Source organism: Sorex fumeus, unplaced genomic scaffold (assembly GCF_029834395.1).
Source record: "Sorex fumeus unplaced genomic scaffold, SorFum_2.1 ptg000039l, whole genome shotgun sequence".
NCBI lineage: Eukaryota > Metazoa > Chordata > Mammalia > Eulipotyphla > Soricidae > Sorex > Sorex fumeus.
Window position 1 is genome coordinate 36,441,741 of NW_026606096.1, and position 27,670 is coordinate 36,469,410.

The window sequence follows — 27,670 nt, forward strand, 5'->3', positions numbered from 1 at the left end:
TTCCCATGGAGATCTTTTATTAAAAAAAAAAAAAAAATCTACTCTGGCCTTGATCTGCATGGCATTCAAACTCTAACTTCTTCTTAAGAGCCCTTCGCTATGTCTAATTTATCATTATGCTGTCTGGTTCCACAAACTATGATGAAGGACTTTTAATCTTTCCCCGCCTGCCCTTTGACCTGTTCCCAGGAGGCAGAGGTCTCCAGGGCCATTGTGGAACGCAGGAGTGGATCAGAACTCTGGTGTATTTATTCGCTTGCCCCAGCAGAAGCTTGGAAAGGCTTAAGTCACTACACACACACACACACACACACACACACACACACACACACACACACACATCCCAGAAACATTCCAGTGGTGTTTGACCAACCAAGACCAAAATACAGAGGAGGAAAATCTATTTACCCCAACTGTGCTTGCTACTCGGTTCTGTCCATTGATACTCAACTCGTATATGTCTGAGTCGTAGTTGTGCTGGTTCAGCTCAGCCAACCAGTTGCTCAGCTGCCAGCCGTATGCTCAATTCTGCTCTACCCCAGCCAAGGCTCCACCCAGCCACCATTGCTGGCAGCTGCCTGATACACCACCCTGCTGGCCTCAGGGCTGTGGCCTGGTGCTGCAACCTGACCCTCATCTCCCAGTGAGGTTTAGCAGGTACACTGGCAGTCACGAGGAGGCAAAGGAGCACCCAGAGGACCCAAGGGAATCCACTGACTTCTGCTCGTCCTCTCTCCATTCCATCCATAGCCCACCCTGATGAGCAGAGACCCTTATCTGCCAAGACAGAGGTTGTTCCTTTCACTTCTTGGTACCTGGCCAGAAAAAAGTCCCAATGACTACACTGGCAGAGCTTATAAATCAACCCAGTGCTTATTGGCTACCCAAGGCAGAGCTTATAAATGAGTGCAATGCTTATTGGCTACCTGAGGACAAAACTCATCATGTTGAGCACAGTGTCGTGCTGGACAGGAGGCAAAAGATTCCCTGGGAACCCCTGGGTTTCTGAGTGTATCCCGAGGACTGTCAGCACACAGGGCTACACATTGGTAACAGTGTGCCTCAAGCCTCAAGGATTCAGAAGATGTTTTGATCATTCTGTTAGCAAATTATTGATAACAAGCAGTATAGAATAAATTATTGAGGTTCTGCTATGGGGGCAGGCTTAAAGGGTGCTTGGGAAAATTGGAGACAGTGGTGGAGGAAAGGGGTAATGGTAGTGAGATTGGTGTTGGAATATTGAATGCCCGCAACTTTGTAAGCCACAGTGTTGATTTATAGAAAGTGTAGGGGGGAAATTTACATATGTCAGGCTTACCTATTTCATGTAAACTCCACAATCTATTAGCATAGAATTGCTTTAAAAGTTTTATTAATGACAGGTGAGACATTACCATAATGACATCCAAAAATAAAATAAAATTTAATGTAATATACTTTAGATTCCAGATTTGAGAACTTATTTCTGTCAATGGGAATAGGTATTTTATTATATTGTATTAAATGGTTTTAATTTCCTTAAAATATACAGTGAACGCGAATTGGCTCTTACTGATTGATTTTATGATCGTTCTATTTACCATATCTTAACATTTTGTTGGAATAAGCAATGTAAATCTATTATGTGCAGGGGAGGGGTGCAGGTTGGTGTTGGGAGGGAAACTCTGCATATCTTGGTGGAGGGTAAGTCACACTGGTGGTGTTGGAACACGAAATGCTTGAAACAACTGTATAATGAACAACTTTATAAATCACAGTGTTTGTAATAAGAATTAAGTTAAAAACAAGAAAGTCAAGAGTGGCGGTGTTGGGCTGTGCGCCCTTCTGGGGTTCAGGGATACTCGTCTTCTATCTCCCAGCGGGGCAAGCTGCCCTGGACTTCTTGTCTTCTGGTCTCACCAGGCTTCTGTCTTCACCGAGGCCTTCTTCTGTGTCACACGGGTGTGTGCCCCAAGTGTGTGCCTGTACCTGTGTCAACGTCCTGTTTTAGGACACCAGGCTGAGGCTCTGCCTCACACTGTCACCTCCCCCTGATTTAACCAGTGACAGCTACAAACAATGATTCCAAATGAGTTCAGAGGCCTGGAACCTGAGTAGACAGGAATTGGAGGGGGCTCATCACTATAAATCATCATGAACAAATATGATGTACAAATGTATTGTTTGTAAGCTGGTGTCCTCCCCCAATTGATATATTCAAGTCTGTTTCCCCCAGTACATTAGGATGTGAAGGTATTGGAGAAAAATTTTTGGAAGCAGGAATAAAGACTCTGATGGAGATTATATAAATGATAGCCCAGTGATTGGTATCTTAAGACAAAGAGGCCACAGGCAGAGAAAATGCCCAGAAGAAGGTGACCTTCTGCACAAGGAGCAAAGCCTCGGAGAAATCGAGTCTGCCCACACCTTGGCCTTGGGCTTCAAGGCTCCATAACAGAAAACAAACTTCTGTGGCATTAAGGCACCCTGCGGGTGAGACTTTGTTATGGCTAAAACACTGCTTATTACCACTGACCCTCCATGCTGGATTCTCTGTGGAAACATCTTTGGTTGAATGTTTCCGTGATATGAAGGACATTGTCAAATCCTTGCAGACAGAGTGGAAACTCCAGTTCAACACTACAGCAAGAACTCTGGCAGAAGTTTCCAGAAGGCCAAGTATGTGATACCAATGGCTCACAAGTCCCAGGCCTTTGCTTTAAAGATGACCCCCTGACCGGGTATCATATGGGATCTCATGCCAGTGAACTGACTTTCCCAGCACAGGCTAGAATGCAGGTCTGTGCCACCCAGAATGAACCACTGGCCTGATGACCTTCTGACCGGTCCACTGAGCAAGGTGGCCCCTGCGGAGGCTCAACTTCATCTCCAACATCCCATAGCCGTGGACAATGACCCTAGGTCCCATTGGAATGGCCACCAGCTTACAGATGCGGAGGTGTTCCATCCTTCCTCTGGGGACCAGTCACTTCAGATGAAGTTGACTTTGATCCTGAAACTGAGCTAACTTCTCACTCCTTAGCTCCACGTTGCCTTCACTTGGTATTCGTAGTGGCTGTGTTTATCTTGGATCCTTCTGTTCTTGAACCCAGTGTGGGTGCTATCAAATCTTTGCTGAATTCCTTTACACTCCCAACTTCTCAAGCCAGCACCCGAGATTCATCTCGAGCGACCCCACGAGCCCCTCCCAGCAGACACAGGATTATTTGCACATCCTCTTTGGCCCAGTCTTGTTTCTGCCCTCGGCACAAGGACTCCTTTGAAGGGGTGGTCATGAACAGTGTTTCACAAGGACCCCTTTGACTAACCCATTCGTTTGCCCTAATTCTCAGACACACGGCCTGGAGATGGGGGCGAGTCCTACAGGAGAGGCACAATACCTGGGAACAGACATCAGCAGTCACCAGCTGGGGAGCACGTGTTGCTCTGACCAGGAGGGGTAAGCTCAGCCTACAGGCTGAGAAAGAAATAGAGTTAGGACCTTAGGATCTTCGGTGGGGTGTCTCTACCACACGTGTCAGGGGCTTGGTCACGGTCACGGTCCTCCCGTTGTTCATCGATTTGCTCGAGCGGGCCCAGTAACGTCTCCACTGGAGACTTTGTTGTTACTGTGTTTGGCATATCAAATACGTCACCGGGAGCTTGCCAGGCTCTGCCGTGCGGGCGAGATACTCTCGGTAGCTTGCCGGGCTCTCCGAGAGGGGCGGAGGAATCGAACTTGGGTCGGCCATGTTGGCCGCTTGTAAGGCAAATGCCCTACCGCTGTGCTATCGCTCCAGCCCGTCAGGGGCCTGGGTTTCCCTAAATGCTAGCCTGACCTTGGTATAACAGACCTCATTTGATTGGCTACTGTCTTAAGTTTCAGACAACTGCATTCGGGGCTGGGGGCTGATAGCTTAGTCCTCCAGAGATAAAGCTTTTCCTTGAGCATCTGGCTTGAACATTTGGCTTTCCATGGCCTGGCACTGCCTTCTGATCCTGACATTTCTAAAGAGGAAGGGTGGTTTAGCACAGACATCTAACCTTACCCTCCTGCGACCCGTTTCTTGTATTTCTCAAATGCCAGTCAGTTTGACAATGCATTCTTGCCCTCCAGTCATTGTACCAATGGACACCAGCGCCATCAACCATCCATTCTCACTTACTACGGAAGAAGGGCTCTGGCAACATCTAACATCTGACCGCACTCCCCACACGGTCAGTCTCTCTCACACACTAGACAAAACGTGAAGCTCTGAGAGTCAACAGAAACACGGGCATGCTTTCCAACAGGTTTTAAAAGCTGAAATCACTTATATGTGCTCGCTTCGGCAGCACATATACGAAAAGCTGAGAACAGGAAATTAAAACATCAGAAATATATTAAGTGAAATACTCGATTTATTCAAAAAGAACAAAGAAATGAGATTTCCTAGGTAAAGCATCTGGTAGTAATGCTATTTCTGACTCTTTGTCACTGAAAAACGGCTGAGCAGTCCCCTCTGTGTATATTTTTAGGCATTGAAAAGTACTAGTAAAGACACACACAGTGAAAGGCGACAAGGGAGAGTGGACTGCTGAAACATACACATCCTGGTCTACTTGAGGTAACAAAAATAACGAAAATTTAGAATTCAATTAACATTTCACTTTTTTTCCTGTGGCTATAACAAGGAAAAAAATACAATAATTCATTTTACCCATGGCATTTTACAAAAATCAGACAAAAGTGAATTTATAAGCAGATTTCTTAATTATAGCCATTTCATGTCAAACAAATATATTACCATCCTATTCCTTTATCCTGTGTACACATCTAACTGGCAAAACTTACTAGACTACTGCAGTCGGTAAAAATCTAATCCATGATGCTCCAATTGCTCGGCTTGATTAAAAACATCTTATATTTAAGACTCATTTTCTTATGCCTGATTATCAGATCCTATTAAAAAGAAATCCTATGCCCTGCTCCATGCCTCATAAAAGCAACCAGCATGGCACATGGCCAGTGACGGTGCTCCTGGAGCACCCGCACGCATCACTGGCGCATGCCAGCTCCTGCTTGCAGATGGGGGCCACAGGCTCTCCTAATCCCCGTGCTCCTCGTAGTGAGCGTAGCCGCTGGCGTAGGTCCTTCCTAGATTCAAGTTAGTAAACAAGTCAGATGACTCGGCATCGGAATCCTTGGCCCCTTCATCTTCTTCCTCTTCATCATCCTCTGCCTCGTCCTCCTCCTCCTCCTCCTCCTCGTCCTGGTAGCTGGCATCGCCGTACTTCTCGGCGGAGAGGCTCTTCCAGTAGGCATCATAGCCAGCAGCTCCATCTCCATCTTCACCTCCTGCCTGCCGACCGAACTTCAGGGAGCGGGCTGCAAAGGAGAGAGAAGGGCAAGCCCCCTTAGCTTGAGTTCTCTCCACTCTCATTTTCCTCGGTGATAGGCACAGAAGAGATAGATAAACGGTGGATTGTTTCTTACTCCGAAATGAAAAAAAGCAGGCACATTCCTAATGTCCTCACTTAATACTTAACTGGACAGAAGTTACGTATTGAACCTGGAAACGGCAAGCATTGTCATCCTACCCCAAGTTGTACAGACACACACCACGTAGCAAAGAGTAGAGATGGGAGAGTGACATTGAAATCTTGTTAAAAATGCAGAAAAATGAAGAAAAATAAAAGCACTCTCCAAAATTAAGCTGCATAAGGCATGATAAAACTAATATCATCCGATGAACTGAAAGATGATTTCAAACCTCATAAATCATCTAATACTTGAATTTATGTCACTCCATTTTTCTTAAGATAAGTGATTTAAACATTCAGATGTCTTAGAAAACAAAGCCTTTCAGTTCCTCTCTAATTCTAGGTCAGTAGTCAGGGACCACTACTGACATTGCTCAAGGGAACCATATAGGTTGCTGAGAACTGAACCAGGGTTGGCCACAAACAAGGCAAATGCCTAAACCCGATGGATTAGCTTTATTTCTTCTTAGTATGACTAGCAACACCCAGAGCAAAAAAAAAAAAAAAAAATCAGCAAAATCTCACCTCACTATGCAACTTCCTAGATGGCAAATTATTACGAATCATATTAAGTATTATAAATTCAGAGTTATGGTTCCAACCCGACCGGTGAAGAATCAAATTCTTTTTTAATAAAATTGTGAGCTGCATTAGTGGCAGCAAGCCTTAGTAATGTTTCCACAATCTCTCCCACAACGAGCACAGCTACTCAAATACCATTTCCCCATGATGAGACTAGAACACACGCCAACTTACCAGTCCTCAAATATGAGGGATTTACGGCTACTCAATTATTTAACGAGAAGCCTCAGCCAAACAGAAACAGTGCTTTTTTGGTCTTGATTTGAATAGTCACTATGTCATGAGCTGAGGCAAATGCCAAATAATCCAGGAGAATGATGGCCTATTTCTTAAGGTGAAACTGAGAAACTGCGTGGCTATTTTCCAATTCTACCAACTTAAAAGAATACACTGGTCTTTGCGAAGAGGAAAAAGAGACAAACACAAGAGGGGGCGAGGGTCTTACTCGACATGCTCAGGTCCTTCGTCTCCTGGGTCTCGTGTCCGCACTTGGGGCAGGGAGGCTGTTTGCCTTTCTCTTGCTTAAAGACCTTACTCCTGGTATGATCGTCACAGAAACATGCCTGGAGAGAGAAGCAGAAGATTGCAATTTAGTACGTGATTGAAAAAAAAATACAGGGCTGTCATTAAACAACGGAGTCTGAAGAGAAGACTGTGTCAGGGCCAAGGTCAGGGTGCACTGGTCACCTCTGGGGCTCAGTTTTTTAAAGGAGTGCTCTCTGCTGAGATCCTTGGGACCCGGGGTAGAAGGTGTAGGCACATCACTCATTCACGAAGCTGAGTGCTCACAAAGTCCCAGGTGGCACAGTGCCAACCGTCCTCATGGGCATGAGTGACAAGAGACAAGTGGAGAAGCAGACACAAGACACAGTGGGGGACAGTCAGGAGACAGAAGGCCACGCACAGGGCCGAGGGCAGAGAAACATGTCAGCAAAGGTGGGTGTAGGGGAAGGTTTCGTGGGAGATGGAAGTCTTATCCGAGCTCTGATGCAGAATGGGTGCACAGCAGAGGGAGCAGAGATGGAGGACAAGTAACAGAAGGCAGATGAGACAGCACTACTGACACCTCAGCCTGTTGGTAAAACTGGAGTCCAGCAGGGAGAGAAAGAGAGACAGAAATGGGAGCGTGAGAACCAAGAATAGTTAGGAGCACAAGAACCAGAGATGTGTTAGGAGTGTAAGAACCAGAGAAAAGTCTGAGAGGAAGTTAATCACCCGCGTCGGCTTTATGACTTTCGACACACCAAAACTCTGGAGGAGACCCAAGGAAATAAACATTCTGAAAACCTTCACTTTATCCAAACTCTCCTAAAAGCTTTTGGAAATTTGTGGAAACATACCCCTGACATTTCAGCCAGAATGTTCCCAAACACTAAGGCATAGAAACACGGAGGGAAGGAGCTCCGCAGTCGAGTATATGCCCTGGGTTCAAAAGCGGACACCAAAAATAAACCAGCCCATCAAACAAAACAAGAGCACTGAGCAAAGACTCAGGAGACAAGCCCTGGAGGCCACTTTAAGCCAGCCTTCACTGCATGCCTTCGCGAAGTCACCAACTTTTCTCCACTTCAATTCCACAATCTCTCAGGGCATATACTACATGCCTTAGAAGATTCCGCATAGAATAGCAATCGTGACAAACTATCCAAGTAGTGGTGGAAGAGTCTGGGATTAAAAACCAGAGGGAAAACACAAACACACACTGGAGAGGGTACCTTACACCGGAGACAGGAGTGCTGGCCCAGCCGGTTGCAGGACACACCTGTGGGAGGAAGCGCAGTGTCCAGGTTCAAACTTGGAGGGGAAAAACTATCACACTCAAATCGATTCTCACCCTGTCTTGCATTTTCTAGTCCAACCTAGAGGTTCGAAAATGCACTGGGATCCCAGGCCGGGAGGAAGGAATCTACTACTGCACACACAGAGCCTTCTTTCACTACACAGGTTCAATCGCTCTCCCAACTTCCCCCTACTTCCCCAGATCTCGGGATGGCAAACTTTCTTGATCATATTTAGAAAGCTAAAATGGTAAAACATCACTTTTCCTCGGTGTCATCAGCTGGAGCAAGACTGCCCTTAATTATCTGATGGTTAAATTTTAAAAAGAATGACTCCATCAGTAGACAATCTTCTCTGCTGGAGCCGACAATTGGCATTTTTCCGCACAACTTCTGGCAGAAAATAAGCCATTTTGATAGAAAAATGACTATTAGAGAGAAAATAAAGTGCAAGTGGGAAAAATCAGGCCAATTTCGGCCATTAAGTACAGCTAAGAAAAACCTGAAGATAAGTGCAATAATATTTAAAAACCACATGCTAGACCTCAGAATTAGTTTACAAAACTGTTTCCGAGAGGCAGGGAACTGAGGGGGAGGGGGTGGGAGTGGGGGTCAATCCTGAGACACAGATGGAAAGAAGCAAGGGGGTGGGACTGGAAGATCGTATATGTACGAAAGTCGATCATGAGCAGTACTGTAAGTCACAGAACCTCAAAAAGAAGAGAAAACATCATGTGCTAGAACACAGAAAGGAACAGTACGTAGCAGAGATAAAGAGAAAACAAACTGCATGATGCCCTGATGTAGCGAGTTTATAAGCTATGAACTTTTGATACACGTAGAGGATTTGAAAAGCTCCATATGGAAATAAAACAAACTTGTTTTTTATTTCGGATTTAGAAGCTAACCATAGATTTCTAACTTGGGGATTCTTTGTCTAGTTAAGTTTGCCTGGTTCATGGGGAGCCTTCTCAATGCGAATGGGAGACTCATTTTTTTTACTCAAAAGATGATGACCTTAATTATGTACGTATTATTGTTCCTATCCAACCATCCCGCTTTCTTACAAAGCGAATATCTCAGTTAAATTTGTATTATTTGTCCCATGTTGCCAATGATGAAAGTTGAAACAAATGAAGTCCTTACTGCCAGGTATATGTAAGTACACAAAAATTACTTCAATATCATCTCGATGACTGAAAATTCTATTTGAAAAAGAAAACAATTTCCCAGTCTTAAACTAGGAAAATAAGAATTATTTTTTAGAATCTGCAAGAAGTGTGTCTGTACAAATACAAGTTTAAATCTGGGAGAAGACACCCAATCTTCTCCTCTGGTGACTGCTGGTGTGTGGGGTGGAGGAGGGAGATGTGTGGGGGGAAGGGAGGAATGTGGGAGGGAGAAAGGGGTCTGGGATGGAGAGAGGTGAGTGGGGTGGAGGCTGTGTGTTGTGTGTGTGTGGGCTGGAGAGAGGTGTGTGGGATCGAGAGATAAGCATGGCCCGACCAAACGTGGCCCGACCAAATGTGGCCCTGGTATCCTTGCTGGGAAATTAAACAGGTGGGGGAATATGTTTTGTAAATCTATTTCCGAAAAGAGAAAACAGCGGGTCAGATCCATCTCTTTGAGGCTTCATGAAAACTAAGCTTCCTTGCTCATTCAGTTTAACACACCGTAAAAGGGGAAAAAAAAAAAGCTGGAGTATAAAGAACATCCAAGAACTTACATTTAAATGTTTCCGCCTCTAAAACCTGGCAGCTGGCTTGATGTTCAAACTGATCATCTTCACAGAGAAAGTTGTGGCAGAAAGAACAACTGAATATTCTGCCTCCTATTGGATAAAAAATAAATAAATAAATGCAAATGTGATCCACTTGAATTTTCAAAGTCCTACCTATAAGCGAAAGTTCTGGGGGGGGGGGGGGAGGGAAAGGAGGGGGGAGAAATGGTCAGTTACTCCAGATGCACACGCCTGAACTACAAAAGCCACTTGTTTTTGTTCTGGTCAAGGCTAAAGTGAAAATTGCCAAAATGAGCCAGAGAGGAAAGCGAGGTCCCGCTAGTCTTTGGCCCCTCGGATAAGGATGCTTAGACCTTTGCCGCCTGCCCACTTCCCCTCGCGACCTTGGCGTCAATGACCACCCGCGGTACTTCCCTTTTCCAGCTGAGCCACGGGCGCAGTGCCCGTCCCCCGCACTCACCGTGGTCCCAGACGCGGCGCTCGCACTCCACGCACTCGGCGTCCGTCAGCGGGCACGCGCATGCGTGGGTGCTCAGGCACTTGCGTCCGTGGCACACCCAGGCTTCGCAGAAGTCACAGATGGCGCCCTGCGGACCAGCAGAAAGACCGTCTCCGTCACCGGTACGGGACGGGCCAGATAGTGAGAGGCTCACCCACGCTCCTTGACAAGCAGGTGGCCGCAGATAGAGCTGGGAAAACCTTGCAAAATTCGAGAAAGTTCTCCGAGCAATCAAAAAAACTTTCTCCCACAGCTATTTTTATTCTATCCAAAGCTTGGGTACCAAGGTAAAGCAGCAAGGGAGAAACCAGGAATAGGAATCTAATAGGAATCACTCATATCAATCAAGGAACAGAAAACACCATAATCCAACTAGATCCAATCCCAAGTGGGTCTAGATCCAATCCCAAGTGGGTCTGAAGTCCACACAAACAGTATCTGCAGCAAGTTCGGAATGGAAACGAGCTTTTTAAAAATAGTTTGGGTAACAGGGTTACAACGGTGTTTCAGTTTCTGGTACTGATGACAATGACACGACCCCCACCACATCCCTTCCCTCCAACCCCTCCCCAGTATCTGCGAATTGAGAGTTTGCCCTTAGTTCCTGAGCACCACCAGGTTCTGCAGACCCTCCCCCCATCCCTAAACCTGGCACTCATAGGTTGGTATTCCAGCATCCTGATGGGGTTGGTCTGATGCCCCGTTTTGTTTTTGTTTTTTTAATTTTTTATTGAGTATCTGTGAGATAGACCATTACAAAGCTGTTCATGATTGGGTTTCAGTCATACAAGATCCAACACCCACCACTCCACCAAGTGTACATTTCCTACCACCAAAGACCCATTTGCCTACCACCATCTCCCACCACACACACACATACACGCGCGCGCGCACACACACACACACACACACACACACACACACACACACAGCCTGACTCTACATCAGGCAATTTCCTTCTTTCCCTCTCTCCTTTTGTGCATTCTGGTTGTAATACAGGTACAAGAGATCATCGTGATTGTTCAGTATTTTCACTGGGAGTGTAAGGCTGGAGTAGCTGTTTTAACTGGGTGCAGCTTTGGGATGTGGCTTCCAGAAATGCGACGAGGTGGGGGGAGGGAGCCCACCCTCACCCCGAGAAAGCCTAGAGACTTCAGTCACAAAACCCACATTCCCAAGTTTTCAGCAGATTCCATCTTGGTGAGGGCCACCCCAGATGGTGGCGTCCACCTGGGGCCGCGGTGGCGATTTTGGACAGTGGATGCAAGCGAATCCCATTTCTTTATATACCACCTCTGAGTGAAATCATTATGTATTTGTCCTCCTGCCTGTCTTATTTGTGGGGTCAATATTTTTGGCGGTGCCCTCAAATTCCACTCAAGTTACAGAGTAATACATGACTTTTTCCTCCAGTGATAGCATAACATTGCACTGTTTGCACTCACCTCTTCTTTATCCGCTCAGCTGTTGCTGGACAGTTGGACTGCCTCCATATCCTGGCTATTGTACTCAGAGCTGCCCTGAATATAGGTGTGCGTATATCTTTTCAAATTAATAATGTTAATGGGGCTGGAGTGATAGCACAGCGGGTAGGGTGTTTGCCTTGCACGCAGCTGACCCGGGTTCGATTCCCAGCATCCCATATGGTCCCCCAGGCACCGCCAGGGGTAATTCCTGAGTGCATGAGCCAGGGGTAACCCCTGTGCATTGCCGGGTGTGACCCAAAAAGAAAAAAAAATAATGTTAATAGTAATTAATAATAATGCTTTTGTGTTTGGAGGGTAGATATCTAGGGGTCAGAGGGCAGGGCCAAAATGGAGGCTTCTTTCTGGTAGTTCTGAGAAATATCCACATTTTTTTCCATAGCGGGCGGAACACATGGCATTGCGCCCCAAGGGGAAAGCAGGTTCACTCTATACCCCACCCCCAACCAGTGTTCGTTGCTTTTGGGTTTTTTTACATGCTCACTAGCATGAAGCGACTCCTCGTTGTCATTCTGATTTGTGTTTCCATGACATTAAATGATAATGAGCCTTTTGGTTTCATGACCACAGGACCCAGTACTCAGGGTTTACTCCTGACTCTGCACTCAGGAATCACACCTGGCTGGATGCAGGGAACCATACAGAGGGGTGAGGCTGAACCCAGGTTGGCCACGTACAAGGCAAGCGCCCTACCCACCCCACTGTAATGAGTCTTTTCGTGTCGTGCGTGTCTTTTTGAGTTTTTGGGCCACATCTGTTGTGTCAGGGGTTACTCTTGGCTCAGAAATGACTTTTTTTTTCTTTTGGTCATACCCAGCAATGCACAGGGGTTACTCCTGGCTCTGCACTCAGGAATTATTCCTGGTGGTGCTTAGGGGACCATATTGGATGCTGGGAATTGAACCCGGGTTGGCCGCATGCACAGCAAACGCCCTACCGGCTGTACTATCGCTCCAGCCCCCTCAGAAATGACTCTTTGTGTGGCTCAGGGAACCAGAAGGAATGCTGGGGACTGAATATGAGTCAGCAGCAGGCAAGGTAAACTGTATAGCCTGCTGTACTATGGTTCCAGCCCCATGTCTTCTTTTTGGAACTATCTATTCATCTCTTCTATTTTCTGGTGGGGTTATTTGCTTTTTTGTTGCTGAGCTTTGTGAATTTTATAGACTTTGGATAATAGTCCTTTATCTGCAGTATTATGTGACTACACCCTACCCAAAGCACTATGTAGACATAATGCGATTCCCATCAAAATTCCAATAACATTCTTCAAAGAATTAGAACACTACTAAAATTAGCACAGAAGCATAATGGCCCACGAATGGCCAAAGTCATCCTAAGAAAAATAAAAAGAAGTTGGGAAATACCATATCCCCTGAATGTAAAATATACTATATAGCAATCCAAACGCCACAGTACTAAAGTAAGGACAGGATGACAGACCAATGAATCAGTATTGAGAACACAGTGAGAAATCCTCAGATATACGGACAGATGCAAGTACCTGGGCTGTATGAAGTGAAGCAAGAAAAAAACCTCTTCAGGGGCTGGAGCAATAGCACAGCGGGCAGGGTGTTTGCCTTTCACCCGGCCGACCCAGGTTCGATTCCCAGCATCCCATATGGTCCCCTGAGCATCGTCAGGAGTAATTCCTGAGTGCAGAACCAGGAGTGACCCCTGTGCATCGCCGGGTGTGACCCAAAAAAGAAAAAAAAAAAAACCACAACCTCTTCATTAAATGGTGCTGGGAAAACTGAATAACCACTTGTAAAAAAAAAAAAGAAAGAAAGAAACTGGATCCGTATCTCACACCATACCAAAAATTAATTCAAAGCTGATCAAAGACTTAAGAGATTAGACCTGAAACAGTAAAATACTTTGAGAAAAAGACAGGCGGAAGAAGTCTGCAGGATCTGGACATCAAAGAAGTTTCCACTGACCTGATTTCACTGGCAAAGGTAACAAAAATTAAAAATAAGCAAGCAGTACTATATGAATTGAAAAGCTGCTGCATGGTAAAAGAAACTCGGGCCAAAATTGCATTTTTTTTTATATATACTCGTTATACTGATTTAAGAAAATTCCTTCTTGGCTGTGAAGCTTATAAAGCATAGCTTTTTGAGAATAACGGAGAGAAATAATAAACTTTTAAGAGTATCTTTTTCCTTTCAAGGCAAATTATGCTTTAAATCATTCTATTTCTTTAGGAGAAAGACAATCTGGGCCAGGGAGATAGCTTAAAGAGCACATGTCTTGCATATGCTGGGCCCTCCTTAGCCAAGCATTTGGCATTTGATCCCCCGAAACACGCGGCCTTCTGAGCACTGCCAGGTGTGACCCAGGGGCCCTGACACCTCTGGGCCAAGCAGCACATCAAAGTGCCTCAGCACTGAGCCATCAGAGCCACACGCAAGAGCCAAGCCTTGCTGGCAGTAGTCCCTGAGCTCTGCTCTGGAGGCCTCTCACCCCACCCCACCCCTACCCTGCCAACAAAGGAAAGCAGGGAATGAAACAAGAGGGTAAGACTGCGATCTTGTGGAAGACGTAAAGACTGCACCTTTCAATAACACAGTCATAACCCAAAACTATTGAGGACAGGAAAGAATCTTAAGGTAACCTGAACTGAGGGTCTCCCCTTCGCAGACGAGGTACACCGAGACTAAGTCTCTGTCCCAGAGAGGTGGTCACTGCGCTCGACACTCTATGGTCAAGTCTTCGGATGTCAGTTCAGCATTCCGCCACCCAGAGCTCTTCAAGATTATCAGTGCAACAGCAAATTCTCAAAAGTCTTTGACTCTCCCTTCCGCCCTCCTCCCGCTGGAAAGAAAGATGGCGGCCACATGGGAGCCTTGTGGACAGCAGGTATGAGCCAGGGGTGTGGGGGCGACTAAAACCTCATGGGAAGGGGGGCGTTCCGGTCCGTCCTTCACGCCCTACCGAGGTCACCAGTTGCCCCCCGCGAGCGGCTCTCCAGCACAGCCACGGCCCCAGAAGCACAAGGACTTAATGCAGAACCCGGCAGCTTGGAGCAGAAAAGTGAACGGACTATGCGTTAATCCAGGCCATCATGTCTGTCTGGAGGGGAAAGGGTGTTGCCCCAGTCGCCCTCTCCTCTCTGGAAAGAAAGATGGCGGCCGCATGGGAGCCTTGTGGACAGCAGGTATGAGCCGGGGGTGTGGGGGCGACTAAAACCTCATGGGAAGGGGGGCGTTTCGGTCCGCCCTTCACACCCTACCGAGGCCACCAGTTGCCCCCCACGAGTGGCTCGCCGGCACGGCCACGACTCCAGAGCACAGAAACCAATTTCTTAACTATCTGACTTTCAGTAGAAATACTTCCAGGGTCAATAAGTAAAATAGCAGAAATCCAAAACCAACATTTAATTCTTGAACCCAGCTGTAGAAAGCAAATCACTTCACAATGCTTTTTCAGCATGTCTGATTTGGGGGGGGGGGGGGGGGGGGTAAACTCTAAATAATAGTGGTGAATCTTTTATTGAAACAGTGAATCTAATCAAAGCAGATAGAGTGTTAACTAGAATTCATCTGCCTCACAGGGACTGGGAGGGGTGGGGGGTGGGGTTTTATTGGGGTTCTTCATGGTAAAAAATAAGTATTGGTAAAGGGAAATGTGTTTGATATTTGCATGACTGAGACCTAAACCTGAAAGCTTTGTAACCTTTCGCACAGTGATTCAATAAATAAATAAATAAATAAATAAAAAAGTCTTTGACTGCACAGGATCTCATGGACACTCAACATGAGTAATAATGCAGGGGAGTGAGGAATCACCGAAAAAGCAAAGGCAAGGGCTTGCAAAAAAAGGATTAGGGGATGATATAAGAGGGAGAGGGTGAGTTTCTGGAACATTCCAAGAGCCAAGAGAAAACACCCTGGTTAGAAGGAAAGGGACATCCTGGCCAAGGACTGTGTGGCCATTCCCTGTCCAATCCAGAAGCCAGCAGCGATGAGCTGGGAGTAAGCACCCAGTCTGCCCACTCCCCTCTGTAGGCTCCTGCCTCGGTCCTCCACTGAAGGCACAAAACGGGGAAGAGCAGAGCAAAGAGAAGGTGGCCAGAAAAAAATCACTTTGTGGGATTTCTAGCTAATGCTGCACGATGCTACTGCAAAGGTTTTCTCTACAGAGAGAGACCACCGAGGGCCTGGGATATGGCGCATGGGGTAAAGCATTTGTCTGCATGTGCGAGTCCCAGGGTTTGCTCCCCTGGCATCAGCATATCTCTCTCTCTCTCTCTCTCTCTCTCTCTCTCTCTCTCTCTCTCTCACACACACACACACACACACACACGTCTGCATGTGCAAGTCCCAGGGGTTTGCTCCCTGGCACCAGCATCATACACACACACCTCAAACAGACACATTCAGATATGTCAAAGAATCTGGTACAGACATCAGCAAGTCAGCAAGGACGATCAGTATGCTTTTTAAATAATATAACTGACAACCCGATATTTAAAAGAGATAAATTCAGGAGCGATAGCACAGCAGTAGGGCGCTTGCCTTGCACGCAGCCAGCCCAGCCGAGCTGGGTTCGATTCCTCCGCCCCTCTCGGAGAGCCCGGCAAGCTACCAAGAGTATCTTGCCTGCACAGCAAAGCCTGGCAAGCTACCCGTGATGTATTCAATATGCCAAACACAGTAACAATAAGTCTCACGATGGACACGTTACTGGGCCCGCTCGAGCAAATCGATGAATAAAGGGAGGACAGTGTTTGTTTTTGTTTGTTTTGAGTAATTCTAGCTTTGTGATTTTGTAAGATACATACATGAGAAATACGTAAATGCCTCATGATAGAAAACTGGAGGTTCATGTAGAGTATTGTACATACACTTTTCCTTGCGAGTTGAAATCTGGACCTGAGTGTATCAAAATCCAGTAAAACTGGACAGTAGTTTTAGAAAATGAGAAAATGAGAGCAAAATGCATCACACAACACATTTTCACTATTTAGAATGTCCTTTAAAATTTTTCTACATTTAATAAAGAAACTGTCTAAATCTGTGTTAACTATGTGCAGTTTTTTAAAATGTGAAGTTTTAAAAATCTAATACCGTGTGGTTTTTTGGAATGAGGCTGTTTAAACCTAAATCTTGGCTAGCAGGACTTTCAGTATATTTGACATGATATTAAAATCACTTCAGTAATATTCTATAAAGTAAATGATATTTTATAAAGCCTAATAACTATGATGTATTTAGAAAGTACCATAAGCAAGAAAGATTTTTGCTTGAGTCAACAGTCTAGAAGTTTCCATTCTTTGTACCTTTCCCAGTAAGAAAGAAGGACGCAGCCAAACCCAAACAAATATTAAGGAAAATTATACGAGTCATACAAGTATGCCACAGACAACCCGGATGACTCCAGGGGGACAGAACCAAGGCACTGCCCATGAGAAAAAAGTAACCACTAGTGGGGTGGGAGCACAGTGGGTAGGGCATTTGCCTTGCATGCGGCCACCCCGGATTCGATTCCCAGCATCCCATATGGTCCCCCAAGCACCACCAGGAGTAATTCCTGAGTGCATGAGCCAGGAGTAACCCCTGTATATAGCTGCCCCCTCCCCAACAAAAAAAAAGTAACCACTAGTCCAAACAGCCTCCCTTTCCCCTGGGAAGTGATTCATCCAACAAGAACAACAAGCTTACCACCATGGCAAGGCCAGTGCTGTAGACACCTGCGTGCTTTATGACACAGTCTGAAGACTTCATCATGCACTTTGTCTTCCCTAGGAAAAAAGAGATTTGCCATGTTAGTTACGCAGAATTGGACAGCTGACCCTTATACAACATGGGACTTCAGCTGTGTGAGGCCACTCCCTGGGATTTTCCTATAAAAACAGACGATGTCAAGTTACAGACTCAGAGTAAGGTACAGTGCTGCAAGTACATTTTCTCTTTACCTAGCTTGCTTCATTATTATAATATGGCACACAATATTGTAAAAATTACAGCACGATATCTGCATAAATACAAAATACGTGTGAAGTATTTTTAATAGCAAAGTTTCTAGTTAAAGAGATAAAGTTTCAGGGAAGTCAAAAGTTAATACAGTCTGCACCCCTAAATCTGCATTCCTCAAGACTTAGCTGTCTACGCAAATACTGGCTAACCTCTTTATAGATAGGCTATCCTATGGAAATATTTAAAAGTGGGGAGAAATAAACATTATTTATTCTTTACATAACAAAAAAATGACATTTTTATATATATGTGATAACCAGAACTTTTGAATTAAAAATACATTAACAAACCTGTAAAGATGTATTGCACGAAGAATTTATATGCTAACTCCTGTTCATACTAAAAGTAGAAATTGCAGATTATGCTTCACAACAGGGCTGGAGCAATAGCACAGCGGTAGGGTGTTTGCCTTGCACGCAGCCAACACAGCCGACCCGAGTTCAATTCCTCCGCCCCTCTCGGAGAGCCGGCAAGCTACCGAGAGGATCTCTCCTGCACCGCAGAGCCTGGCAAGCTCCCCGTGACGTATTCAATATGCCAGACACAGTAACAACAAAGTCTCCAATGGAGACGTTACTGGGCCCGCTCGAGCAAATAGATGAACAACAGGAGGACAGTGACAGTGACATGCTCCACAACAATTACATTAGTTGTTTAAAAACTTGTGAACTTTTAGATGAATTAAAATGTTTTAAAAAGTTATGCTGGAAAATGAATTTCGTATTTTATAAGTCACAGAAAAGACAAGTCTGTTTTGGGTTATTCAACCAGCATCTCACACTAAACCAAACCAAGTAAATGATTACAAAACTTATCCGGTCTGTTTTTGAAAATCTCTACCTATGTAAAAATTTATAAACAGAAGCCCCAGGTAAATGCTCTCCCAAAAGAACATGAAAACAGTGCTCCAGCACAAAAACAGGAATAGAGTGACTCAACTGGAAATCATAATACAGCCCGTAAGTTGTGACCTAGCAGCAAATCTCAAACCTAAAGTGCTGTTGGAAAGTTCTCGCATCGCAAACTATGTCAGGATTAATGGTGACACCTTCATCACCCATCTCAGACTCCATAAAATGGAACATCAAGAAACTGTAGATGCTACACAATGAAGTACTATGTAGCTCTTAGAAAAGATGAAGTCATGAAATTTACATACAAGTGGTACAACATGGAAAGTATCATGCTAAGCGAAATGAGTCAGAAAGAGAGGGATAGACATAGAAAGATTGCATTCATCTGGGGGATATAAAGTAAAAAAGTATGAGATTAATACCCAAGAATAGCTGAGATCAGCACCAGGAGGATTACTCCATAGCTTAGAGGCCAGCCGGGCATTCTAGGGGAAAGGGCAGCTCAGATAGAGAAGGGAGCACCAAATAAAGGGTCTTTGGAGGATCCTCCCAGGAGGGGAGATGCATGTCGAAAGTGGACTATGGACTGAACATGTTTGCCACTCAATGCCTCTTTTGCAGACCACAACACCCAAAAGGAGAGAGAGAACACAGGGGATTGCCCTGCCACAGAGGCAGGGGGGAATGGGGGGATGGGGGTGGGGGGGGATATTATCCATGGTGGTGGAAAATGGGCACTGGTGGAGGGATGGGTATCTGATCATTGTATAATCAAACCCAAGCACAAAAAATTGTAAATCTACAACTGTACCTCATGGTGTTTCACTAATAAAAAAAAAAAAAATTAAAAAAAAAAAAAAGAAACTGTAGATGCTCAATTTCCCACTCTCTCTTAGTTACCTGAGCAGGAAAAAAAGAGAAACTGAAAATGAGAGACAGTCGATGCCCAGCTGCTTCCTGAATGCCACTGAGGAGAGATGAGCAACGAGAGCGGGCCAGTGTCCTCTTCCGAGTCCCTTGGAGAACTCAACTATCTCTTCTCTGAAAACCAGAACTGTACTAGAAATATTCCGGGACATGACCGCAACAACCCTAACTTTCTGCAAGCTGTGATACATAAACACCTTTAGATGAGCATATCCCAACTGTGCTCCATCTGAAACTATTCTTCATAATCAAAAAGGATGTGGGGCTGGAGCGAAAGCACAGCGGGTAGGGTGTTTGCCTTGCACGAGACCGACCCGGGTTCAAATCCCAGCATCCCATATGGTCCCCCGAGCCCCACTAGGAGTAATTCCTGAGTGCAGAGCTAGTAGTAACCCCTGAGCATCGCTGGGTGTGACCCAAAAAAGAAAAAAAAGATGCATGTTCAAATGAACACTGAAAGGGGAGAGCGGCTGGGAATATGATGGTTTTCTTCACTAGGGTCTTCAGAAACTTTAACATATGCAACAGAATTCTGCCAGGCCAGGGCACGGGGGCAAAGCAGGCAGGATTTCCCAGACACAGGCACTGATTTAAGAGCTTTAACTTCATGTGTTCTGTGGAGGACTACTTAGGAAGCACCGATCTTTTTTTTTCTTTTTTCTTTCTTTTTTTTTTTTCATTTGTGAGACATCATGAGGTACAGTTGCAGACTTACAAATTTTTGTGCTTGGGTTTCAATTGTACAATGATCAAATACCCATCCCTTCACCAGTGCCCATTTCCCACCACCATGGATCCCAGTATCCCTCCCACCCCCCACCCCCCCATCTCACGCTGTCTTTTGTTCTCTCTCTCTTATTGGGTGTTGTGGTTTGCAAAAGAGGCAATGGGTGACAATCATGTTTGGTCTATAGTCTACTTTCAGCATGCTTCTCCCATCCTGGGAGGATTCTCCCAACACCTTTATTTGGTGTTCCCTTCTCTATCTGAGCTCCCTTTTCCCCTAGCATGTGTGGTTGGCCTCCAGGCCATGGAGTAAAATTCCTGGTACTAATCTCGGCCATTCTTGGGTGTCAGTCTCCTATTTTGTTACTTTATGAGGAAGCACCAATCTTACTGTCCTAACGAACTGTCATCTATTTCACTCCAAATGAATGCTTGTACTTATGCTTGGGAACAGGGCATGTAGCTTCAGTAACTCTATTCCAATCACTTAGGAAGACAAGATAAGGGAAATCAAGAATCCTATTGCTAAACCCAAACAGGAAACAACTAAGGACAAAACTGATGAGTGGGAACTGAGGAACACATCGCCCTTGTGTTCTCACATGCTAAAAACAATATGAGCAAGAATCAAAATGCTCGAAAGTAAGCGAACGGATACCAACAAATGTAAGGTTGTTTAATTAAAAACACAAGCGCACTTACGTTAGTCTAAAATCTGATCTTTTGATTGTTTAAAACAAGTTAGTAACCTACATCTAACTTGGAACTTAATCAATTTTCAGAAAGCTGCTTGAGAAGTCAAATGACTAATTACTCATGGCAAAGCAGAACATGATTATAAGCAATAATGATGAACCCACAGGCTCCAAATGACTGACTGCTGAAAAAAACGTTTTGATAAAAGGCATCAGTCCACAGTGATCACGTACTCACCACACTGTGCGCAAATTGGTAACTTCTGGACAGAATTACAAAAATAGCAGAATGCTCTGTTCTTCTGCCGCCTTGAAAAACAGAAACATAAAGCAGTCAATAGCTGGCATATATGATCGGGATTCAGTATTACTACATGCAGAGAAAAGAGGGAACAGATAAGAATAAAAAAATATTTACCTCTGACACTTGTCACATTCCTGCAAAATGTAAAAACAAAAACAGTTATTTTTCTAGGGACAACAAATTGCATTCTAAAAGTGTCTTGGTGAACATCACTGTGGCTCCCGAGACCACCTCCTTCCTATGCCCAGGAAAGTCCCTCCTCCCAAAGTTGAGCTCTCAGAAGCTGTAGAATCACAGTTCTCTGAAAACTGAACCTCACCCCCCGCACTCGACTGGCTCATCGTGGTGCTAACTGCAGCTGCGCCAACAGCAGCTCTGGGCACCCGCCCTGTGTCCAGCACTCACTCTCTGTACCAATGCCTGCTGGGTATGAGCCCCGTGTTCAGCGCTATCTGTATGAATGCATGCTGAGCGCTCATCCCGCGTCCAGTGCTCATTCTCTGCACGGATGCATGCTGGGCGCTAGCCCCACGTCCAAAGCTCATTCTCTGTACGGATGCGTGCTTGGCTCATTCCCTGTATGGACATGTGCTGGGTGCTAGTCCCGTGTCCAGTGCTCACACTCTGTACAATCGCGCATTGTGCGTTCACCCACAAAAATCACCACCCCCGTTGCTGAGACTTGGTAAAAATAATGTATGTTTCCAACTATTTCAAATTCAGAAAATCTCCTCCGTCTCACTGTGTATTCACTGACTTTGTCCACATCTACTTCGGATGGTTATCAGATGGCTGTTAAAGAGTACCAACCCCCCAAAAAAGATTTACCATTGAAGCATTGCAAGGGTGTTTAGCTAAATCTATGGTGCCTCTCGATGCTCGCAGCTGCTTCTCGCGTTCCCGGCGGTTCTCTGCCTTCTTCCTGGCGCCCGTCTTTTTTTTAGGCATTGTCCCCCCTCTTTCTGCTTAAAAGAACAGAGAAATATGCAATTGCCTGGGTGCAGCTACTCTTTAGACAAAACGAAGCACCATAGAATAAAATGTTCTCGTGCTTATTAAAGTTTGCCCAGACACTGTGACAGGTAAGCATATTTTTAACTTTTATGAAATATTAAACACACATTATACAAGGAGATTTTTTAAATAAGACTCATTGGCACTACTAAACCATTGTACTAAGTGCAAACATGAAAAACTTTTATCTGGCTGGAGGGACAGCACTGTGGATTGGGTGTTTACCTTGCATGGACAGATCTGGGTTGAGTCCCCAGCACCCCTCTAATCCCCTGAACTGGGACAGGAGTGATCACTGAGTACAGAGCCAGGAGTAAGCCCTGAGCACTGCTAAGTGTGGCTCAAAATCAAAAAAATAAATAAATAAAAGCTTTATCCTGAGAGCTAAAAGTCTCCTTTTGCTACTGAGAAAACAAGTTACTGTGATGTTAAGGATTCTTTAAAAACAATCTTAAAAATATATTAGACAAAAAATATATATACATATTAGACATATATTAACCAAAAGTCATCAAAAAGTACATTATCTGCCCAGTATTTTAATGTTTTAGAGCAGAACCAACTTGCCCTGGCAGGATTTGAAGTAAGAGCACACTGAACTGTTTCCCGACATAATATCAAAATGAAGTATCTTACAGGAAAATCAAATAACACCCCCCATGCCAACTATTCTCTCTGGAAATATACCATTATTCATAGTTGCTCTGGCTCTGAAAGCGGCCCTTTTCGCTGAGGTGAGCATTTAACGGGGCTCAAATTCACTTTTTTAGGAAGTACCCCTTTTGTATTCAAATAAAGAATCAAGACTCCCAAATGGGCTTTCATCACTTTGTGGATAAGACCATTTTGATCGCTCGCACACACATATACGCGCACGCACACACCCACACTCACACACACACACACACACACACACACACACACCAAGCATTTATCTTTGGCCTTTGGTCCCATCCACAAGCACCAGGCGCCCACCCGCTGCAAGCTGGCACTCAGCCACCTGGGCAGACCCTGGGCTGCTTGGCCTCCATGGCAACCAAATCTCAAGTTTCTTGGGTCTTTAGAAGACCTAAAACTTTCCCATGCATGATTCTCCCAAGTTAATTTGCAGAAATTCCTTAAAAAAAAAAAAAAAAGTCGTGGTGTCTAGGCCCCTAGGCAGGAGCGATGCCCGCACAGCCCCTTCTAAGCAGGGTCCCCCCATCTCCCCCGACCTCTCCAAAGACCCCTGTCCGCCGGGTGCCCCCGGACAGTCCGTGTCCGAGGATACCTGAGGCCAGAGGTTGCAACAAGGGGCACCTCTCAGTCTCGGGGACCACGGGGGGCACAGCCACCACCTATCCAGACCCTCCCAGGCCACGCCCAGCGCCCGGGGTGGGAAGCTGCCCCTGCCCCGCGTGGTGGGGCAGCAACGCAGGGGCCGTCCCCGCGCCCCCGCGTCCCAAGGGTGCGGCGATGTGCGGTGCGGGGACCCTTGGGGGGGCTCCTCCCGCAGCCCCCGCGCGCGCGGGGCCTCCAGGTGCGTCTCTTCCATCTGGACAGGGGATGGGGCGGGGGGGGGGGGGGGGGGAGACCTCTGGCTCCGATTCTTTTTCTCCCCCCCGGGTTTGCTTTTCTTTGGTGGGGGGTGAACTTCGGGGGCGGGAACCTCGTCTCCGGGGCCCGGGAAAGGGGGGTCGGCCAGCCCCGCGCGCCCCCAGCCGGGCGCCCCGCCTGCACCGCGGGGGCCAGAGGGCGGCCAGAGGAGACTCGGCGGAGGCGCCACGCGGCCCGGAGCAGCCGCCACGGTCCCCCGCCCGCCGGACACCCGACCCCGCTCACCCGCGCGGGGACGCCCGCGGCGGCAGCAGCCCCACGTCCAGGCGCGCGCCCGCGGGGACGACGCTACTGGGACCCCCGGGGAGGCGGACACCGCCGCTTCCGGGAACGCGGAGCCCCGCCGGATGTCCTCTGACGTCAGCGGCAGCGCCCTGACGTCACCGCGGCGCGAGACACGCCCACTCCCGTTCGCCACGCCCCGGACACGCCCACTAGAGGCGGGGCTCCCTGAGATGCCCATGGGGCGTGGGCCAATGAATTGAGTGCGAGAGGGGGGTAAAAAAATGAGGCGAAAAGTTGAAGCGAAAAAAATTCATGCTTTTTTTTTGCTCTTTTGGCCGCACTCCGCGATGCTCATGGGTTACTCCTGGCTCTGCACGCAGGAATCACTCCTGGCGGTGCTGCGAAGGGGGGCATATGGGATGCTGGGAATCGAACCCCAGTTGGCCCGTGTGCGGCAAACGTCCTACCCGCTGTGCTATGGCTCCAGCCCAAATTCTTCCTTTTATTGCTTCGCAAAAGGAGAAATAAAAAATATGCAAAGCCGGGGGGGGGGGGGTCCTAATTCTTCCCAGGTTTATTGGAAACTTCCAGCCACCTACATCATTTATGCCTTACAAGTACCACTAGTTTATTAGCTGGTCAAGCTGTGCCCTCTGAGGCTCTGTTCTAATGTCCTCTGTCCCCTGTGCCCTCAGAGCCCTCTGGAATTCCATTCTTTTGTAGAATTCCACATTCTGGACTCCTGGTGTGTGCTTTTTTTTTTTTAATTGTATTGAATTACCGTGAGATAGTTACAAGCTTTCATGTTTGGGTTACAATCACACAATGATCGAACACCCCTCCCTCTACCGGTGCACGTTCCCCACCACCAATATCCCGGGTATACCCCCCTTTTCCCACCCTCCCCCTGTCTCCATGGCAGATCATAGTCCCCATAGTCTCTCTCTCTCTACTTTTGGGCATTATGGTTTGCAATACAGACACTGAGAGGTTCCTGTGCTTACCTGCAGCCTGATGTCTTCCCCACAAAGCCATCCCCTTCATTTTCTCCTTGGGAAGGAGGGCATTTACACAGACAAACATACACACGCACACACATGCACGCACACAAAACACACGCGCATGCACACATTCTCTCTCTCTCTCTCTCTCTCTCTCTCTCTCTCTCTCTCTCTCTCTCTCTCTCTCTCTCTCTCTCTCCTTTGTCCCTTGGTTAGGAGGTGGGTCAGTCCTCTTTTACCCTCTCAGATCATTGGTTCTGATGATTGCTTCTCCTGGAGTCTCTCAAGCCTTAACTGGTGCTGTTTGCACCTACTCGTTATTGTGGAAAATTTTTCTTTTTTTTTCTTTTTTTTCTAGGAGGAGGGAAGTGTCAGACCCCTGGCACTCTATATATTTTTTTTTAATTTTTATTAGTGAGACACCATGAGGTATAGTTGTAGACTTACAAATTTTTGTGCTTGGGTTTCAATTATACAGTGATCAAATACCCATCCCTCCACCAGTGCCCATCCTCCACCACCACGGATCCCAGTACCCCTCCCACCCCCACCCCCCATCTCACCCTGCCTCTGTGGCAGGGCATTCCCGTTTGTTCTCTCTCTCCTCTTGGGTGTTGTGGTTTGCAAAAGAGGCAATGGGTGGCAGTCCTTTGAGCCTCATTAGCATCCACATAGAAGATCCTATGGTATTGGGTTCTTGAAGGCTTCACCTCCTGGACCTGTGACCCGCACCCCAATATAGGATTTGCTTTCTGGAACACAGCCCAGACCTTATCTTTAGGATAATCTATTGCATCGCTAGAGTGCAACAGCCCAACCACCGATTAGCCTACCTCCTATTTTAGCAACTTTTTCTCAGTTTTCCCTCTTAATGAATACTTCAAATCCTCTGAATCTTCTGCTTTTTCCCTTTGTCCCCCCCCCCCTTTATCTGCCCTCCTGCCAATTTACAAAGCATAGGTCATCATTTCAATCTTCATTTACTCTATTTTTTTTCCTCATCAAAAACAACTGCACCCTTCCCAATACTGTTAATTCAACAGCTTTTCTTTTAGCTTGTAACATGCTTCTGAGTGTTTTTAAAGAAAAAATACCACTGAAAATTTATGATTCTATTCTAAACCTAAAGTCAATAAGCTGTAGAGGCTCTCAAAATTGCCTTGTAAAACTCCTCTATTTTCCTAATCAGCTCCATCATTTCTGCTCTCCCTGATGTCTTTGTCAATTCTTTTCCTCATTCCTTCATTTTCTACCATTTCTTCTCCATCAGTTTCAGTGGATATTATTACATGTTTCACAAAGAAAATAAAATATCAGTAATAGTCATCATATACGATTTGGTGCTCCTGGCACCTAATTATTTGGTGTATGTCGTGAGCTCCTGACCTTACACAAGAAGAAACATGCAGAGACCTCACAACCAACCCCAGATCACACAAAAGATTTAACTGGTGATATTCTCTCCTGTAGGGGTTCTCAAACTTGTTGGTCTCAGGATCCCCTAAAAACATTTACTACTTAAGGACCCTAATGATCATTTGTTTTAAGTGAGTTATATATCTCTATATATTTGCCCTATAAAAACCAAAACAAAAAAATCTTTATCCACAAGCAATAATAGCAAAAGCTACCTGTGACATATTGGATATGCCAAAAACAGTAACAAGTCTCACAATGGTTACTGGTTACTGGTGCCCGCTCGAGCAAATCAATGAACAACGGGATGACAGTGCTACAGTGCAGTGCTATTAAAACTTACATGAAAAGAACTATTTTTTTTTAAAGTCATGATGATGTTTTTAAAAGTTTTACAAATCTTAAACGCAAAACAATAAAAGGCAGGTGAATCTCTCTATCTGCTGCACTTCTAAGAAATGATTTGATGTCCTTATTTTCACAACATAAACTAGAATTGTGATCTGTTGAGAAGCCCCCGGGAGGGGGGCAGATTGTTCCCAAGTACACCTATATTTCAGAATCTTACTCCAAATGATCAGCACTTTACTCTGATGCTGGCTCCTAATTAAACGTAGAAACCGGGCAAAGCATTGTAAGTCCTTGTGGGCGGGTTCTTCTTAGGTCCCGGGTCATCTGCTCACCCCCTTGATTAGTTTAGATTGTGCAGTTTGAGCAACACCCTTGTTTGCTGCCGTCCCTCTTGCTCCTGGGGTCACCTTCTCCTTTTGGCCTTCTCCTCAGTTTCTGAGAGCCATGCCCCTGCACTTCTCCACCCCAACACACAGACACACACACACACACAGACACACACACACACACACACACACACACACACACACTGCTACTCTGTCAAACAATGATTTTGCCAGTTTCTACTTTAGCACAAGGCAGACACTGATCAGTAACCAGGAAGGACTGGGGAGGGAGGGGGTGGTATTTCCCGAAAGCAGCCTAGTTGGAGTACAAGAAGGAGGCCTCTGTGTTGTGCTCTGACTATGCAGCAGGAACAACAGACCATCTTCAGGCTTAGGGTGAGCAGAATCTGTTGATAAGAGATGTCATCATCCATCCATCATCATCATCAGGCCAGGCCACCGGAATTTCTTTTCCATTTAACACACTGACCTTGGAATAGTCGAACCAGCCAGGATGCTGGGCTGGTACAAATTTTCTGAACCTTGGCCACATTGATGATTAAGAACTGGGCCTGCTCCCTGGCTTTTCTTGCCCTCCTGCTGCAGAAGATAAAAGCTGCTTTATTTGCTCCAAAGAGACCTTCTGGATTTTAGTTTTCAATTTTAAT

The 27,670-nt window shown here is 46.0% G+C and overlaps 1 protein-coding gene across 4 annotated transcripts; it reads right to left on the reverse strand.

Annotated features, from left to right (window-relative positions):
• Positions 1-4,362: 4,362 nt before the first annotated feature.
• On the reverse strand, positions 4,363-24,029 carry ZNF330 (zinc finger protein 330). 4 transcript variants are annotated; one of them, XM_056119087.1, is made up of 10 exons: positions 23,900-24,029; positions 21,902-22,031; positions 21,188-21,207; positions 21,008-21,078; positions 17,253-17,332; positions 10,064-10,190; positions 9,589-9,693; positions 7,800-7,846; positions 6,530-6,647; positions 4,363-5,347 (listed from the first exon to the last, which is right to left on the reverse strand). In XM_056119087.1, exons 2-10 carry the CDS (start codon positions 22,019-22,021, stop codon positions 5,067-5,069), a joined length of 969 nt encoding a protein of 322 aa, XP_055975062.1. In that variant the 5' UTR covers positions 22,022-22,031; positions 23,900-24,029; the 3' UTR covers positions 4,363-5,066. The 4 variants fall into 4 exon arrangements, with proteins under 4 accessions (XP_055975062.1, XP_055975060.1, XP_055975059.1 ...); XM_056119085.1 differs by lacking the exon at positions 21,188-21,207; XM_056119084.1 differs by lacking the exon at positions 21,188-21,207 and having other exon boundaries at positions 21,902-22,035; positions 23,909-24,022.
• Positions 24,030-27,670: the final 3,641 nt, after the last annotated feature.

What these genes read in the sequence shown, in the direction of transcription:
- ZNF330 (XM_056119087.1), bottom strand. Translation starts at nt 22,021, where the DNA reads ATGCCTAAAAAAAAGACGGGCGCCAGGAAGAAGGCAGAGAACCGCCGG. An exon ending in GCGCCGCGTCTGGGACCACG is followed by an intron (nt 9,694 to 10,063) that starts GTGAGTGCGGGG and finishes TTTATCCAATAG; the next exon opens with GAGGCAGAATATTCAGTTGT. An exon ending in ACTCCTGTCTCCGGTGTAAG is followed by an intron (nt 6,648 to 7,799) that starts GTACCCTCTCCA and finishes TTCTCTCTCCAG; the next exon opens with GCATGTTTCTGTGACGATCA.